Raw genomic sequence first — 19,537 nt, 5'->3', positions numbered from 1 at the left:
AGGGCTTTTTGAGCAATTTCTATACGGTCTCATCTTATTTCCCTTTTCTTTTAAATATCTCAAAGCATCTGATTGTAAACGCATTACAATAATGTCCATCGTACGCTACTTTAGCAAAAACTGAGATAATTGTCCTTTTCAATTTCGGCACTGATTGGATGTGAGAACTCACGTTGTTCTGCTGCTGGAGGCCATTTTATCTCAAGGTACTTGCGGGTTTTTTTTTTCTTTAAAAATGTTCTGATTGTTGTTGTTTTTTGTGAGACTCAAGTAACTTGGAATGAAACAGACGGAAATGCGATTTTAATTTTGTATTGACGCCCTTTTGCAAGGAAACCTGCCTTTTTAATGCCGCTCACGCTTCCTATTGGCGGACACCATCGATATTCGTATTTGATTGGACGACACGCGCGTGACCCCTCCCCCGGTGAAGCGTAAACCCGGAAAACGCTGCAGTGCTACGCTGGCGTTTTGCAAGAAAAGAAGAGCAAAGTGCAATCAAACGCCTTTTTGTTTGTTTGTTTTTGTTGATTCTCATGCCCACCCGGCGTTCCAGCTGTTACCTCGTCTACGGAGCGCTGTAATAAGTGAAAAGATCACTGACTGTGTGAATATCTCTGCAAATTCAACGAATGGTAACCGCGGGGTGATGTTGAGACGTTAAAACGGCTCCAAACTGTTTTTCGCGTTATTTGCTGTGACTACCAATGTGTCTCCCACAAAAAGGCATCATTCTGCGCGCTCCACCACTCTCACATAAACACCCACTGCTATCTGCTGTTAATATGAACAAATAAGTGCCTTTGCTATTTTTTTAACCTTAGTAGGGGAAAAGCAAGAATCTCTTTATTCGTATCAAAGTTGAGAAAGTTGTGACAATTGATTGCCAAATAGTTGATGATAATGACCACAAAATGAACACCTACTACTGTATAGAGTTAATACCACCTCTTTTCAAATAGATTTTTCCTTTTTTCGCCTCAGTAAAAAAATAGCAGAGCGGTACCTGCAATTACCTTTCTCAAAGAATATGGACACCTTTCTATGATGCAAAAATGTTAATTTTACCAATTAATGTGTAACTTGAAGGATTCTCCCCCTGTCAAAATATTGTCTTGAAAAATCGACACTAAATATTTCTCCGCCATCAGGTAACTCATTTTTCGTTTTACTACTGCAGAAAAAAAGTGCTGCCAGTCTGTAATTCATGTCCCGCTAGCACATTTCCCTCCTAAATAGACACCTCTTTATAGATAACCGCGGTTGAGTAAATAAACACCCCCTCTACCCTGACCAAGATTTGAGGAAAAATGGTCTTCCTCTAATGCTAACATTTGGCTAATTAGAGCCTCCCCGCAGTTTATTTTTAGCTCGGTGGAGCTATTGAGCTAATCAAAGTGGAGAGAGCGGCTCGAATGGGACTGTGGCGTCAATGAGATGGATCGCGCGTCTCCCAAAAGGTGACGAAAATGAACCATATGTCCCGTGTTTTTTTTTTCTCACCAACCAACTACTTGGCAGTGACACAATTCTTTCCTGTAACGTTGTGAATCAAACAGAAGCAGCCAGACTAGCGAAATTCCCTTTCAACATTTTTGCTAACACCTCAAGGGAAATGCCATGGACAAGCTAATGAATAGCATCAATGTCAACAATGCATACACATTATTTATTATCTGCAAAGAGCAACTATAACACAATTTCCTTAATACAAAATACAAAAACTCGACTATTTTAAAAATATTACAGATAATTTCCTTTTTTTTGTACACTTCCATTCATTTGTGTATGTTTTTTTCTAGCTGAAGAAGAATGGGGAAGAAGGACGCCAGTGCCACCAACCTACCAGTGGATCAATACAGAAAACAAATTGGTGGGTTCCCCCCTTTATAAATCAACCATCATAGATAACAAAACAATCAATAAATGCTCAAATCTTTTTTGCAGGTAAGCAGGACTACAAAAAGACAAAGTCGGTCCTGAAGGCCACACGGCTCAAAGCGGAAGCCAAGAAGAATTCGTCCGGATTCAGGGTGAGATTGAATTTCTTTAATCAAGGTTGGAAAAAAAAAGTTGGATTCAAGAAAGGAGCAAGTCCCTGTGCGCTGTAATCGAGTGCAAATATAGCACATATTGTTCCCATCCGCCGTATGAAATATCGCTCGCCTTTCTTCATAAATGATGAAAGGATGAAATGCACGGCCGTGATGAAATGGTCATCTTTTTTTAAACATGTGCATCACATAGACATGGCGGGGCTTCATTAAGCACGTCTTTAATCCAATTAGATGAGTCGCTATCTTGAAATATTGATACGGCCCGTGAATTATTCATGTTTTGACAAGAAGACAAGGAGCCCCTTGGATTAAAAATACCTCCAGGACAAACGGAGCCTGTTAAAAAAGAGTCTTGGACTTCTTTGGCCTCAAGTGCCGTGACAGCAATTTCAGCCTTGATGAGATAGAGTCATTTGGGGCTAGCGTTAAGGCTTTAGCATTAGCCGTTTGCGTTGTGGCTGAAGTCTTAGCTAAACTGTTCAGCTTTTGGCTTTTATTGGTTAGTGTCCAAGAGTTGGGGGTCATGTTTTGACCTTGGTGTTCTCCTTCCACGTCATCCGCGCCCGTCGTCCCATCTTGCGGAGGCAGCTGGCCTCCCTCCGTGTAGCGCCAACCCGACGTAGCACCATGAGGAATCAGCAGCTGCCAGACAGCCTGTCTGGTGGCTGCGCTGCTAGCGGGGCCGTCTGGACCACTTGGCATGAAGAGAGAGAGAGAGAGAGAGAGAGAGAGAGAGAGAGAGAGAGAGAGAGAGAGAGAGAGAGAGAGAGAGAGAGAGAGAGAGAGAGAGATCATTGGTCGCCAGTGACTTGTGCAAAACTTGCCGTGTGCTGCGTTAACAGAAACACAGGCATTGCTATTGCTAGCTGCAGCTGGACCGTAAAAGTGGAGATGGTGGACTTGCACCAATCATGACATGCTAGAAGCCGGAACTCCTTTATCTGAAGCACAACTTAATCCTCAAAGGGTGAGCCACATTTAATGTCAGACAATTTTGAGACCGGCCCGATAAGTTGACTGCCTAAACAGCAAGTAAAAAAAGTTGTTCTGCCTTGCAGATGTTTTTTTTCCCCTTTTTTTGTTAAATGTGCCTGTGCTGTTACTGTGGCCCAGTTTGCCTCGTGTTGTTGTTGAGCAAGCCCCAATCAGCCTTTTGAAGTCCTCCAAGCTCTCCAGTGCTGATGAGCAAGTTTGTTTGGCAGTTAAAGAACAAGTGGAAAAGGTCGGAGTGGCCCTCCTCAAAGTGGAGCTGATGAAGAGCAAGAGCGAGCGGTACTCGTCATCAAGTGGACCGCCACTCGTGCGGAAAGGGACAATTAAACAATACAGGGGCAAAAAGTGGGTCATGTCTCTTTTTGAGTCTGTGATTGCAGCCAGACTCTAAAATTGAGGTGAGCCCCCCCTCAGCCTTGTCAAATACACCAAAGCGACATCGTATGTGTACGTGGCGCACCGTTTCCAAATGTGCAAACTGGGGGCACATCAGTGGAACTTGCAATATGTCTTGTGTCTTCTCAGGACGCCTTCCTGGTGGTGGTGGCTATCTTGTTCTTTGTGGTCTGCGTCTACGCTTTTTTTTACCTCAACCTCAGTAATGAGATTAACATGGACATGGATGTGGATTGAAGGCGGTCCGTGGGAGACTTCCTTGTGTACAGATCACAGGAAGTGATGTCAGCAGTCTTCCAGACACTTCATTAGGTATACCCACATCACACAATCCTAGCAATATAGAGGCCTTCAATCTTGAAAAAATGTCATCTAAATTTTGGTACAACACAAATGCATGTCTTGGCCATTGGTTTCCCGATATCAATGCATGTTCATCCAAAGCCTTGCGTACATTTTTGTACAAAGGGTCCAACAAAGGGAAGGGTGTATTCCAGTCAGCTTTTGACTAACTCAAAGCAATAACAAGCCTACCTGGCTGCGGGACAACATTTGCCATCATAGGCCTTCAAAATAAAAGCATGCAGTTTGACTTAGCAGTCATACTCACGACACAAAGCATTGCTTTTGTTTTGAACGACTGACTTTTGAAAGGATGTTAGGCCAAGCAAGTGGGAGGTTTATCGTTGCCTTGAGTTGCTGATGAAAGCTTGCATTGTGGAATCCACATAGCCGTCTGTTGACACGTGTATTTTTTTTCATTTTTTTATTTAAACAGCCAATTGATAAAGAAAGTGAGAAAATAACTTGAGTAGCGACGCTTCCACCTTCCCAATGTATTTTTCCCAAATATGTGGAACACATAAATTGGATGCCCACGATTTTCTATGGGAGATATTGCTTTGGTTTTCACACAGTTTGGTTTTAGTCTGACTGAATGGATTCATCACGACAACCGATGTTCCAATGTAAATAATAATTTTGTGAAAACCAAATGGGGGTGGGGGGGCATGAGGGATAATTTCCGACAGCACAATGGTTGGGAGCGGCTATACCCGCAGGTCTTCTGAAGTAATATCGCGGAGTCACGTTCGCTCCGGGAAAAATGTAAATCTGCCGTTACGACGCAGGAGACAATCACTTTTGCCGTCGAGTTCCGCCGCTCCTCCCCCCTTGGCCGCCCTGGTGAAGACGTGCGAGATTGGAATCCATGCGCGGAATAGGGATGGCGCCTTTCTACCTGGATTAGCATGGCAAATGCGCCGCTTTCATTTGAATGCCAGGGACGGGTGACGACAACGCCTCGCTCTGTCAATGCCTTCATTATCCCGCCATGAGCACTCTCCCATGACCTCGTCACCTCCAGAAAAAGGCCGCGTGTCAAAGGAACCATTATGAGAAGCTGACAGGCTTTCATCCATCCGCTTCCTCTTCAGTCGCAACAACACGATAAGTCGACTTAATAGACCTTCCAGACATCTACCTGGAAGCTTATCAGGAATTCTCTGGAATGCCATAAGAGTTGTGTGCTTCATGACTGATTTACACAGGCCGGACACTTGATTAAGTACATCTTCGTAAAATACAGCTCTCACCTAAACCTGCACGGTTGAAAATAAGCCAAGACGTTATTTTGAACCATCGTCTTATTGGCTCATTTTAACCCACGTCCCACGGTTTCATAGCTCTTCTTCCCATTGAGTGTTTGGCTGCACTGAAATAAAAAAGAAATGTCGCAAAAGTACAAGGAACAAAGTCTTTGTGAGAAGAAATAGTTTCAGGATAAAGTTGTCATTAAATGTAATATGAGAAAAAAAAGGCCTTATCGAACAAAAACAAATGTGATGAGAAAACATGAAAAAAGAAGATGGACAAAGGCAAATTGAATAGTGTGTATTCTTTAGTTATCAAATGATATAACACCTCTTTGAAATTAATGTAATTTAAAAAAAACAACAACCACTTTTTCCAGAAATTTGATTTTATTTTTGTTTCTCTCATACATTTTCTGCTTCAGTGTCATTGAAGTTTTTTTTTTTGCTATAGCGGTGCAGTTAAAAGCAGGTGTAGTCATTATCTTCAGCTCTTAAAAAATAATGGATATTACAACCTATTGCGTTGATTTGATTTTTATGGCCTGCCCATTCTCTTTGGCACAGCTATAAAGGTGTAAGTCACGCTCTCGTATCAACGTCCCGGCTGGCACGCGAGTGCACGGTGGAAAGCGTCCAAGCCAACCATGCTAATGCAACGCTGGCAAACGCCTCATTGTTCTGTGTGTGTCATTAGCTTGCATGTCTACTTGACTGAAATGCTTGGAAGATTCTAATAAAGAACGAATAGACGACAAACAATTGTGCATACAAGCCGATCAACAAGTCGTTATGAACACAATCAATAGTCCTTAATAAACATCACAAAGCAATGATAAAATATCCTGCATTGTTATTAGTGGCTGGAGCAAATCAAGGTTTTGTTTTAGTGCGTGTGGCGCAGGTGCCCAACAGGTGTCTTCTCGGATACCCGTCGCTCTCCCTTTACTTGTGTGTATTTGCACACGTTCGCCATTGTGTTGTTGGCGGGGGAAGCACCTGGGATTCGCCTTACCTCGGCCCGTTGCCCGGACACCGCACACACACCCATGCGGACACACGCACGGGAACGCAGCCAGTTCCTGTTGTAGGATAAAGGCAGGAAGTGGCAGCTGTCACCCGATCCGACAACGGCCTTGTGAAGCCATCGCTTGAGTCCGTCTCACCTGAGAGCTTCAGTCGAGGCTGTCCATCACTGTTGACTCAAGAATGGAGCTCAATTCCCATTTCTTGCCTGGATGGTGTCCCCTGCAGAATTGTCGGAAGGGCCCAGAGTCTCTTTTGAAGTGTTTGCAAAGGGTCACTAAGGCCCCTCTTGAAGTGTGGCGAAGAGGGTGGTGGGGGTCTCACACTGGCCCCTCTGTGCGCTGGGTGGCGACCGCTCTGTCGCCGGGTCAGCGGCAGTCAAGATGGCCGTCAGTCATTGTGTCACCGGGACAGAGCGACTTGTGTCAAGTTGGACACGCAAAACATTTTTGTGGATTGAAGAGAAACACTTGTGCAAAATTTGCTTTTTAAATAAAAAACTGAGAATCTTATGAAGTTATGAGTCTTTTTTTTTTTTGTGAGAAAGGTGTCATTTTAGAGAATTTGGTGGGGGGGTGTCATTTCTTTCTGCAAAGGCTTTCTAAGAGACAAAAATTGCAGTCCTTTGAGAAAAGTCATAAAATTTAAATTTCAAGAACAGTTTTGTACACAAAAATGTGATCTTATGAAATTAGAGATCAAAATAATTTCGTAAATGATATCTAAGGTTTAAAAACTTGGGAAATTAACTGAATTTGATATTGTTCTCTATTTTTCTTCAACTTGGTCTTCTTCCATGAAACATTTTCCATGCCCTGGCCACGAATCCCTCGAGAAAGATACGCGGAGCAGAATTTTGCTGTGTTTCGCAGCCGGGTCAGTAAAATGGGTGAATAAAGCCTTCCAAATGACTAATAACTTAATAAAAATCAACACCTCTGTAAAAGCCTTCAATAAAAAGCCGACGTTCTAATTTTGCAAATTTACGGCGCGGTTGTTACGTTGGACCGCATTAGCTAAGCGCACGTACATGCTTGACACGCTTTGGATTGGTAGAAAGATTGCAAGAGGAGTGTGTCACGGTTTTCTTTTTGTTTTGTTTTTTACATCCGGCAGATGCGCACAGTTTAAAAGATTGCCTTTAACACTGAAGGAATGGGGTCGAAATACAAAAACTCCTGCCTAGCTACAAAAACAGATGTGCTCAAACCTCATTGAATAAAGTACATAAGCAGACAAGTATATACACATTAAATAAATAAAAGAAACACTTTAAGCATATAATTATACCTACACACCAAATCAATAAAGAAGACATAACTAGACATTTTTGATAAGTGGTAATGAGAAAGGTTTTTATAACTTTATGATCTGATATATATTTCTGAGCACTTTGAAATAACAAATGTTTTTTGATATATTGCCTGAATAGCTTAATGACCCTTAAGGAACTGTTTTATGCATGCCTGATGATTTTCTAAATCACGGACACTGCCAAAGTCGTCTAAAAATGTTCAGTACTGATTGTATCTTGTGTTTTGACTAATGCTAGACGCCAGTTTTCGATTACTACTGAACGTTCTGGACAGAGGGAAATATTTTGCCTAACAAAGAAAAGATATGGTTGAAAGCGTGATTAAACTAAGAATATGATGACGTAAGCAAGTACATGGAGATCAAAAGAACAAACAAACAAAAACATGGTAAGTGGTGAGTACAAACTTTGCATAGTCAGGGAACGTTAATAAATACGTAGATGATGTCACAGCCAAAAGCTCACATAATTCCGTACAAAATGACAAAATTGAAAGAATGATGAATGGATGAGGTGGAACAGTGTATGTGCAAAAATGGAGGAGAATGTTTACAGGAAGGTCACTTGGAGATAAAACCAGCAGGTGCCAGAGGGAGACAGCCCAGCCAAAGATGATCGTCAAGGCTGAAAGACGGAGAGGAAAACAACAGCCCCCACACATCGAATTGCCCATAATCAGCACCCAACCCCACGGAACCAGCTCTCACCGAACCAGCACCCACTCCCATGGAATCAGACTCTCCTGCGAACTTGCCCCGCCCCAAAGACTCATCACCCATCAAACTCAGCCCACACTGGCATGTGCAACTGAATATAAGCTGACCAAAGAACCTTGAACGTTGCCTTTTGTGAATGACTTTCCGCTCTTGAAAGGCCCAGCGCTGTATTGTACTTTCCTGAAAACAGAGCTTTCTGAACAAGAATTGTGATTGAACTCAACCAACCTTTGTAAGTCTAATTTCTGCTTCAGTGTCTTAGCATTTTCCTAAATCTGAAGAAATCAAACGAGCACGCAGTGAGTAAATTGGATAACAGGTGATTGGCAATGGCTTTTGCCGTGAGGCGCAGATAGCGCGCTCCCTAAATTGTGGACAAAATCCAACAAATGGTGACCGGCCGACGTGATTTCTCCAGAAGGGAAAGTGCATGTTCCAGGAAGGATTCTTCCTTCTCCGCTCTTGCTCAACAATATTGCAGTCCAATCGGCACAAAAGGTAAGGGGGAACTTTTTTTTTTTCAATAAAATCTCCCAGTTCAGCAATATTATGGAGTGAAAGCAGAGTAAAATTAAAAATTAATAATTTTAGCTCTGTGTTCAGGAATGATGGTTGTATGTACATTTATGATTGTATGGATGATTTCTTTTTGAAAAGAGAAAGGTGGTGAGGACTTTGTCTGATCAGCAAAGGGCGCTCACACCGCTGGAACCTGTGGGATGCCAATGGCTAGCATATGGGCACCGGAGTGGCCTCAGTATTAGACGCTTAGGGACTTTGTACGGTTGCCTAAGGTCAGGGTCGATTGGATCGGCCAGGCCACCGAGACGAGTCGGGGACTCGTGAAAAAAAAAAAAAAAAAGGGTGAAGGCATCGCTGATATGGCAGGACGGATGCCAGAGTGGCCTCAGTAGTAGACGCTTAGGGACTTTGCACTGTTGCCTAAGGTCAGGGTCGATTGGATCATCCAGGCCACCAATACGAGTCGGGGACTCGTGAAAAAAAAAAAAAAAGGTGAAGGCATCGCTGAAGTAGCAGGACGGATGCCTGGCGACCTCAACAGTGCGACCTTAGAGACTTATATTGTTGTATAGGGTGAAGGGTAACTAGATTAACCAGGTCGCTACACAATTGTTGAAGTGTGTCTATGTTGATATTGTGTGGAAAGCAGGCTTGGCGGTCAGATGGGACAGCGACGCAGCTGGGGAAGTGTGTGATTAGTTGTGGTGCTGCTGTTCCTGGGGTGGAAATGATGATTTGTGGTTCATGAAGAAAAATAAGTTGATTTGTATAAAATTGTTGCTTATTTTTAATTTTGTTTTATTTTGCATGTGAGTTGGAGACAGAAAAATGGCTTAACAAGAATTTGATAAAGAATGTAGTATATATATATAATTAGCATGAAGGTTGTATCCCATTGTGAGGTGAGGTTAAACTGTAACCATTTTTGTTTTCAAAAGGGTGCGGCTCTAAGGTTTGGGCCAAACGGTCAGGTGGGCACAAATGCATATTTTGGACAGAGGTGGGCGTCGCATTGTGTGACGTGGTGGTGGTGAGGCTCTCCGCACTTCAACTGCCCCCACCCCTTGTCATCAGATGGGAAGATTGTCATGTCTATGTTGTGTGCCCGTGTGTTATCTATGTTTGTCTTTGTGTATCAGTTCGTTATAAATGATGGAATTGGGCTAAAATGGTACATGAAAATGATGTGCTAGACAATGGTTTATCAGATTTGCATTGTTAAATGTAAAAATTTGAAATTATAGAATAATCTGAGGGTTGTGGGCAGAAACTGGTCCAACAAGGAGAGTGCCCAGCCCTCGTAAAAAATGTGAGAGTAAGAGAGAACATACATTGTAGAATTGGATAAAATTAAATTGTGATTGCAGATGTTACATTTAGGAGGAATTATTGATAGATTAGGACATTAGACTATACAAGGTGATTACATGTAAGAATAAATCAAAGATTTGAATCACTTAGAATTAAAAACAACAAATAAAAAACGACATTGCAAGGGGGCACTTTTTTTTCAAAAGAACACCAAGTAAAGTATTAAGTAGTGGGCATTCGTGATTGGGATTAAATTAAGGATAAAATTAGGTCAATGATTAGAAATCATTGGTGCTCTACACAAAAAGGCTAAAATTTTAATGAGGAAATATTTAGAGTACTGTGTGGGTCCACATATGTCATGGTCCTAGTTTATTTGGTTTTGATTGTGGGTTGGGTTTATTTTGTTTATTGTTAAGGTGTTCCTTGTTATTCTCTTATCCCCTGCATTGTAAATGTCTTCTTTATGCAGTTAACAGGCTAGGAATTTAGTGAGGAGATAATTGATCAATTGATGGGGGTTAATAATTGTCCAAATCCTAGTCACATGTTTTGAGGGACCACAGCAACAACATTATATTTAATTTGCAGGCCATTATTTCGTATATGATGACAGTGTCTCGATAAGTCGACTGTTTTATCAAAAATGTGAGAGTGAAGGAGGAGGTTTGATTTGTAATCTGGCATTTGGGTGCCACTTTTAAGAGTCTGTGCAGAAGCATAGATTGTTTTTGTTTGTTTTTAAAGATATATTTAACAGTTTATCTCGGTGCAGTAAGGATATAGCAAGTTTGAAAGACTTAAAATTAAAAGCAAAATTACATTTTAATTCTGACACATGCCAGCTAACATGAGGATTGCAAATAAAGAAATGAATAAATACTAGCTCAAATGTGGCATGTGTTTTAAATTGGGCGATAAGACATTCACTTCCAAGCACTATCCTTTAGCGCTGCTGACAATAATAACTTATGAGATGGTATACCAAGGAGAAATGTCATTGTTGGAACACAGGCGCTGTATGACCTATAGATTGAACAATAACATTCACCGCATATACAACCATGTTGGTAGATTGTTAAATTACATTACAGTTTATTACAAAGGATTTCGGAACTTTATTTGATGATATACACTGGAACGAGGATTTTAGCCGTGTTAATGGGTAGGGTGGATGGATTACTAAAAAAAAAAAAAGCATTTGATAAGGGCGGCTTGATAGTAAGATGATGAGTGTGCGCAACTGATAAGATACAAAATGTCAATAGGAAGATTCGGGTGGAAGGAACAAATACTACACAGGAAGACTGATAACACGAAGATAGTTTTGTGAAATTTGTGTCCCAGTGTGTTCTGCCCAAGCGCGTGGCACAATTCCTGAACTGAGTCCTTGTACTCCACTGGCTGCCTCAAAATCAACAGAGGACTGTCCCTGGTCATGAGACACCTTTGACGTTTGGGAGAACAACAGGAACTATTATCATGCTTGAAGGGGGCAAGCACAGCTCTTCACAGGACAAGAACCATACAGTTGGTGGAATACACACAGTTGCAGATCAAAAAGAAAATGGACTGAAAGAACAAAGACAAGATGGACGCATTTGAGAATGGCGGACGATCCAGCCCTGAATCATCATCATGAGAATCTAAGAGGAGAGGCTGCTAAAGACTTGTACAAGGCACATGAAGTCAAACTGGACACATTGCTAAAGACTGCTGAAGCATTACAAAGTTGGTGGAGTGTGGGACAAAAGGGATGGAAGTGTGTTTGGGTGCTGGGGCGGACATAACTGAGGAGTTTTGATAAAAGAGGGAATAATAAGACTTCTTATTGACACTAAAATGGGGATAAAAAACAAAATACATAGATATGGACAGTGAAGATACACTAATAATAACAAATCACGACAGCGTGATTGAAACTTTGCAAAGTGGACATTGATCGATAGAAATTAAATCATTTGAATCATAATTTTTTATATGTAACATAGCATTTCGAAGACATGATGAAGCTAATTGAAATAATTAAATTTTATAATTGGACCTGTGAAAATTTGGATTCGGGCAACAGAAGGCTGAATTGCTAAACTTAATTAACCTGTATCAAAATGACAGAATTTAATTACACATCAATTGAGACTGATTTATAGGATGCATATTTGAGCCTGAAGGGGTGAGGGGCCATAAGAAAGTTGGAATTCTGGATAGTCAGCAAAATAGTAATACAGGGCACTACTTAATTAAAAAAAGAATACAGTAGGGCTTTAAATAACAAATACATTGACATGACCCTTGCGACAATTGATTTAAATGGCAATTTATGATAGGCACTTGGGGTTAGGATTAACAATCCATCCATCCATCCATTACTGGTGCGGCTTGTCCTTACGAGGGTCACAGAGGATTAACAATAATAACTAGAATTTGTAATTTCTGTAGAAATTGCGTGTGAAGGCGAAGAGCCTGAATAAAAATTTGGGGAATGCTACAAGATTATGTTTAAATTTGGAACGTGTTGAATTGGTCAGAAAATGGATGAAAATATAGAAAGAAGTTTGTAAAATTGGGCGTGAATTTAAAAATTGAAAATTTGAAATTTTCCACAAGTGGGAAGTTTTGGAATAGGTAGGCATAAGATGAACAGTTAAAACATTGAAATGGGTTGAGTCAGTGAAGAAAAAAAAAAGGAAACTAGAAGAAATTAGAAGGGAAAAATGAAAATTTGCAAAATTTTACCTCAATGTTGGAAGTGAGGCTGTGAAATTTTAATCGAGAAAGAGAAAGAAGGTGAATTGGAGGAATTGTGTGGAAGTGCCATGAAGAATGGATGGTAAAATATTGGATTGGGGTTTGTGAATTTCTCGGGGACCGTGAATGTTTAGAATATTTGGCATGGGTATGTGGAGTGTGTTGGGAGTGGGATGAAGTGAATCAGATGAGTTACGTGGAAGTGGTTAAGCTAAAAAATAAATAAAAAAGAGGCAGAAGAATGCAGAAGAAGTTGAATAATAATAAAGTCAAGGCAAGTCAAGTTTATTTATATAGCCCCCAAGCAAGTCTCAAAGGGCTTCAAATGTACAAAAATTGCCAATTTAAAGTACAGGAACAATAAGTGTGAGGACCACAATGATGATCATGACAGCAAAATATTTCTAATTGGTTTTATAGGTACAAATGGGGAACGTGGAAGAAGGTTTTCAAAATTTGTGATATAGCGTGACTCCATTATCAAGAGTAAGCATTTCTTTTTAATTCTAAGAATTGGCATCAACAAAAATGAGAACGATAATCTTCAAGGTGATAGTGTAAGTGGCAGGAGGAAGCTGTCTATATTGTTTTTTTAAACATTATTTTTAGTATCATTATTTTTTAGGAGGGTCAGTAATGCTTGTGAGGAGATGAATGAAGGAACAAGGTAACAGTAAAAGGGAGTGCTCTATAAATTTTTGGTTCTTTGCCAGAGGTAGTTATTTGGAGGGATGAATTTAAACTGAAAGCAAAATGGAACTGTTGAGTGGAAGAAATATGGGAAGGTGGAAATATTGAAGTTACGGCTCAACACAAAGTGTCAAATAGTCTAAGTGTGAGATATGAGCAAACTAAATGGGGAGTTAAATCATGTTCCAGCATTATGCATATTGGCAAATGATGAGAGGACAGGAGACCAGACAATTAGATATTTATTTTGGATTTAAAATACGAAAAGGGAAATTTTAATTGAGGAGAAAATTTTGCGTAGGGAGGGTTCCTTTTACAATTTAATATTGTATGTTTTTATGTGTGTGTTGTGGGATGACATTTCGTCTGTAATGGTGTATGAATGTCAAGTCTGTACTTGTGGTGTGGTGTTTGTGTATTGTGAATGGTTAACATGATTCAAGGTTGGGGTGATGTGATCACAGCAGAGGATAACATTCCTCTCACCTGAAAAATATAAAGATACTACAGATTTGAAAAAGCAAGAGTGATCAGGGCTAATTTTGGACTAAATATGGGTTTAGGATTACTCTGGGGCACCATTGACAACAAAAGACTTCAATGGAGAAGGCCCATTTCAAGATTATGACTAGACGTGACTATACAAGCATTGACAATCAAGACTCTGAGCCAAGACAGTGTATGACAACAACTCTGGACTTACCTGACAGTGTGACGAAATGTATGTGACGGAATTTGTGATGACTTGCTTTGTTTTGATGTTTTACCTACCGTATTTTCCGGACTATAAGTCGCTCCGGAGTATAAGTCGCACCAGCCATAAAATGCCCCAAAAAGTGAAAAAAAAACGTATATAAGTCGCTCCGGAGTATAAGTCGCATTTTGGGGGCAATTTATTCGACAAAATCCCACACCAAAAACAGTCATGAACGAGCAACAACAGGCTAAACGATAGCAACAGGCTAAACGATAGGTATGCTAACGTGACAAACACAAATTTAGAGCTGAGAACGGGCCTGACGTAACATATAGAGTGATTAAGGACAACTATTACATGAATAACATGTTTATAAAACCATCGGTGTCACTCCAATTCATTAAATAGCAACAACAGGCTAAACGATAGGTATCCTAACGTGACAAACTCAATCAAAGAGCTGAGAACGGGCCTGACGTAACATATAGAATGATTAAGGACAACTAATACATGAATAACATGTTTATAAAACCATCGGTGTCACTCCAATTCATTAAATAGCAACAACAGGCTAAACGATAGGTATGCTAACGTGACAAACACAAACAAAGAGCTGAGAACGGGCCTGACGTAACATATAGAGTGATTAAGGACAACTATTACATGAATAACATGTTTATAAAACCATCGGTGTCACTCCAATTCATTAAATCCATCGATCGTTCTTTGTCAACAATGGGTGCGCGTGGCTGAGGGCGCTTGCACTTCAAATTATTCCACAGGCTCATATAACGATAGATAAACTATATTTCAAATAACTATAATATAAGCCAATAATATTTTCAAACCATCCGTGCACTTTAAATCCATTAAATCCATCGATCAAATTCCTCGTCCTTTGTCAACATCGCCGCGCGTGCGCCCTGACGTCAGCCTCGTCTTTATTCCACAGATGTAGTATATAACTATATTGTAGCGTTAACAAAGTACAAGGATAGACGTGGGTTTGGTAAACGGCTCTTTATTAAACAAAACAAACTTCCAAGTGTGTGGCGGCGTGGACTTCCAGACACAAGAGCTCCATGGCATAGGACCGGGCGTGCGTAATGGCCATGTCCGAGCCCCACGCACCGTTCGCGGACAGCCACTCGACCGAGCGCCGGCCCCTGACTCAGTAGAGTAGGACTGGGCGTGCGTAAAAGCCATATTAGTTTTTCAAACCTTCTATGTCACTCCAAATCCTTAATTCCTTCGAAATTGTTGTCCTCCGTGTCACTTAGAAATGATCACCGCTAATGATGCCGGTAGTCCTCACGTGGGTTTGTTCTTTATGTAAACAACCGCCGCACCGTGCTGCGCTGCGCCGTGCCGTGCCACTGACGTCACTTGAAATAGTAATCCATTGGTACATCACGGTTCTCCAAACTTTCTTTCTGCTGCTTGATTACTGTTTTCAGCTGCATATTTTACAACTTGAAGTTTGTAACCTGCAAAATATGAGTTTCTTTCTGGTGCCATTTTTCTTAAACCCACCCAGTTGATGAGTCACGGCCAACAGTGAAATTTAGAACGCCCTCATCCAGTTTCGTCTGAAAATATAATTTTTTTCAGATGTAGTTTTTTGTTTTGTTTATTTGGTTGTTTTATCAAAGTCAAAGTCTGCTTTATCGTCGATTTTTTTCATATACTAAGACACACAAAGAGATTGAAATTACGTTCCCACTATCCCTCGGTGAGATAGTACACATATGCATACAAGCAACACAAAAAAAAACAAGAAGGCACAAACAATGAATAAATAAGTTGAATAAATGATAAATAAACAAATAATAATAAATATAAGAGGAGAAAAAATGGAGCAAGTGTACATACAGCAGACAGTGGACTTGGATATGGCGCTTTAAAGTGTTAATTGCTTTATTTGATGTTTTCTGTATTTTTTATGTTTTGAATATGTTCAAGATAAAGATATAAAAGCATGTGAAGTGATCAACTATCCTAAAAATAACATGGGAAGTGGTCAACTCTACTTGTAAGTAAGTGATGTCTTAATGATCAAGTAAAAATTTGTGAAAAAAAAATATATAAGTCGCTCATGAGTATAAGTCGCCCCCCCACCCAAACTATGAAAAAAACCGCGACTTATAGTCCGGAAATTACGGTAATTGTATTGCAGCCTCTAACAGCAACCCAGGGAGCAGATTGTGCTTTATTTGTTAAACTCGTGTTTACTTTGCAGGTTGTCAACTGCAGTCTTGGAGAATTTTGTGTCATGTCTGTGAACATGCATTAACAACTAACCCCTTACTTTTCATAATGAGTTTGTAAATGTGATCGTTTTCAGGACAGGCTTTGCAGGTTGTCAACTGCAGTCTTGGAGAATTTTGTGTCATGTCTGTGAACATGCATTAACAACTAACCCCTTACTTTTCATAATGGGTTTGTAAATGTGATCGTTTTCAGGACAGGCTTGGCAGGTTCCAGTTTTCAATTTCATACGTTTGACATGCGCCCGGGTGTGGATTATTTTTTGTTCATCATTATGAAGTTTATTTTTATTTTTTGGTATTATGAATGTTTATTGTGCGGAGAACTGCATGCACAGCTACAGGAGGGTGATGGCTTTTGTTCATACAGCCATGGGAATTGGTGATTCTAAGCCAGGATGGCATCTGGAGGTACACCGAAGTCCAGCTGGCGATGGGTATGTTACAATGGGCATTGTTATTTTTACTTTTTAACCATAGTGACACATTTTTTTAGAATGTGTCAAAAGGGGGAGGGAAAAAAAAACAAAAACAAAGGGGGGAATTGTGAGATTTTAAGTGTTTTCAGATTTGATGTTTTTTAAGTCTTCAACATGCTAGACGGAGGAGAAGAAGCAGCTCGGCAGAAATGAAGTGAATGGGAGACAACATCGTAAAATGGAGCCAAAGCCTGGTAACAAGTGTGGAGAGTTTTAAAATAGCTTATAATAAATTGTAGACCTTTACAAGATGGGAGAGTATTAAATGTAAAAAATTGGAACAATAACATACAGACTAGAAACGAATTAGGAACAGGTGGATAACTTATGCAGTCGTTTCCATATCTTTCTGTCCTGTCACACCAACCATCTGCATGTCCTGCAACATCTTCGTCTCTGCCACACTCTCCATTATTTTGGCCAGTAGAGATTTCCAAGCCTCGCTTCTAACATTCTTTCCCATAACTTCATGCTTTGCTTAATCATCATAACACCTCTGTAGCTACTACAGTTCTGCGCATCGGCGTAGCCTGAAATAAAAAATAGGAGTCAGCACCTTTCCAGGAATCTTCTCGCTTTTTAAGAATCTCTCCTGCCATCTCTCTTTCATAGTTCCATGCTGTCACTGGAATGTCGTCTAGGCCAATTGCCTTTCCACTCTCCATCTTTTACAAATGTCTGGGTATGAATTTTATCTATATTTATTTTTCTCACTCATTGGCGGCCCCACAGAGAGACTTAAAGCGGCTCCACAGAGGGACATGGTGTGCCAACAGAGGGACCCTGGTGGTATCAATGGTTTTGGTGACCTCAGTTAAACTGAGGTCAACAGAGGGAGTGAAGGAATGGGCTTGAAATAAAAAAGTCCTGCCAAGCTACAAAAACAGATATGTAGCTAGAAAGTATATTCACATATTAAATAAATAAAAGAAACATTTTAAGCATATAGTTATACTTACACACTAAATCAGTAAAGAAGACATAACTAGACCTTTTTGATAAGTGGTAATTAGAAAGGTTTTTATAACTTTATGATCTGATATATATTTCTGAGCACTTTGAAATAAATGTTTTTTGAAATATTGCCTGAATAGCTTAATGACCCTTAAGGAACTGTTTAATGCATGCCTGATGATTTTCTAAATCACAGACACTGCCAAAGTCGTCTAAAAATGTTCAGTACTGATTGTATCTTATGTTTTGACTAATGCCAGTTTTCGATTACTACTGAACGTTCTGGACAGAGGGAAATATTTTGCCTAACAAAGAAAAGATATGGTTGAAAGCATGATTAAACTAAGAATATGATGACGTAAGCAAGTACATGGCGATCAAAAGAACAAACCAACAAAAACATGGTAAGTGGTGAGTAAAAACTTTGTGCATAGTCAGGGAACATTAATAAATACGTAGATGATGTCACAGCCAAAAGCTCAAATAATTCTGTACAAAATGACAAAATTGAAAGAATGATGAATGGATGAGGTGGAACAGTGTATGTGCAAGAATGGAGGAGAATGTTTACAGGAAGGTCACTTGGAGATAAAACCAGCAGGTGCCAGAGGGAGACAGCCCAGCCAAAGATGATCGTCAAGGCTGAAAGACGGAAAGGAAAACAACAGCCCCCACTCATCGAATCGCTCATAATCAGCACCCAACCCCACGGAATGATGGCGGCGCGTGCACACGCAGCGGCCACTCTCTGTCCCGTTCGGTGTTTTGTGAGTGTTTACTGAGTGTTTGTCCGGCAGTTTTGTGTGTGTTCGTCTCGTGTGATACGTTGTGCTACTAGTGCGGCGGGCATGTTCTGCTCAACATCGGCGGAAGTGGGTTTTATGGCGTTCTGGACTTTGGTGCGGAGAGATTAAGGGCGCTCGGACTGCTTCGTCATGGAGCGACGCCGGACTGGCCTGCTCTTCCTCCCCCGGTTGGACTGCGTCGTGAGCTCGGACTGCTCCGTCCTGGAGCATTGTTGGGATGCGTCGGCAGCGGGTCTGCGAGGCAGCGGAAGAGGGGCCAGCGCAAAGACGTCGGGCCAGGTTTGCGGCTAACCCAGCTCGCCCAGCCGTGCCTTCCATTCTCCTGGCGTACATTCGTTCGCGGGACGACAAGATGGGTTGCGTTCGCCTGATAGGCTCCACGAACCGGACAGTGAGTGCCTGGTGTGTGCTCGTGTTCACAGTGGCCTGGTTGACTGTCATCTTTCCGGACTCTGCTGTGCATCGGGAGCGGCTAGCGTGCTATCAAGCTAGCGTTGTGAACTCTGTCTTGTCACCCTGGGATAGTGAGAAACGTAATTTCGATCTCTTTGTGTGTCTTGGCATGCGGAGGAATTGACAATGAAGGAGACTTTGACTTTGACTTTGGAACCAGCTCTCAGCAAACTAGCACCCACTCCCATAGAATCAGACTCTCCTGCGAACTTGCCCCGCCCCAAAGACTCATCACCCATCAAACTCGGCCCACACTGGCATGTGCAACTGAATATAAGCTGACCAAAGAACCTTGAACGTTGCCTTTTCTGAATGGAGACTTTCTGCTCTTGAAAGGCCCAGTGCTGTATTGTACTTTCCTGAAAACAGAGCTTTCTGAACAAGAATTGTGATTGAACTCAACTAACCTGTGTAAGTCTAATTTCTGCTTCAGTGTCTTAGCATTTTCCTAAATCTGAAGAAATCAAACAAGCACGCAGTGAGTAAATTGGATAACAGGTGATTGGCAATGGCTT

At 41.0% G+C, this 19,537-nt stretch overlaps 1 protein-coding gene across 8 annotated transcripts; it reads left to right on the top strand.

Moving 5' to 3' along the window:
- The first annotated feature begins 424 nt into the window (after positions 1–424).
- On the top strand, positions 425–19,424 carry triqk (triple QxxK/R motif containing). Of its 8 annotated transcripts, none has more exons than XR_015855010.1 (5): positions 425–635; positions 1,803–1,873; positions 1,948–2,033; positions 3,576–3,758; positions 16,701–19,424. XR_015855010.1 is itself a non-coding variant. In XM_088365064.1 (4 exons), the coding sequence occupies exons 2-4, from the start codon at positions 1,813–1,815 to the stop codon at positions 3,681–3,683; spliced, it is 255 nt and encodes an 84-aa protein (XP_088221190.1). In that variant the 5' UTR covers positions 425–607; positions 1,803–1,812; the 3' UTR covers positions 3,684–6,580. The 8 variants fall into 8 exon arrangements, 5 of the variants coding, with proteins under 5 accessions (XP_088221190.1, XP_088221188.1, XP_088221189.1 ...); XR_015855011.1 differs by lacking the exon at positions 16,701–19,424 and adding an exon at positions 4,730–6,580; XR_015855009.1 differs by lacking the exon at positions 16,701–19,424 and adding an exon at positions 4,577–6,580.
- The last annotated feature ends 113 nt before the right edge of the window (positions 19,425–19,537 follow it).

This window comes from Syngnathus floridae, chromosome 21 (genome assembly GCF_059516105.1).
Source record: "Syngnathus floridae isolate MCC-2025c chromosome 21, RoL_Sflo_1.0, whole genome shotgun sequence".
NCBI classification, from domain to species: Eukaryota; Metazoa; Chordata; class Actinopteri; order Syngnathiformes; family Syngnathidae; genus Syngnathus; species Syngnathus floridae.
Note: the sequence above shows the minus strand (reverse complement) of the source record. Positions and strands in the feature narration are given on the sequence as shown.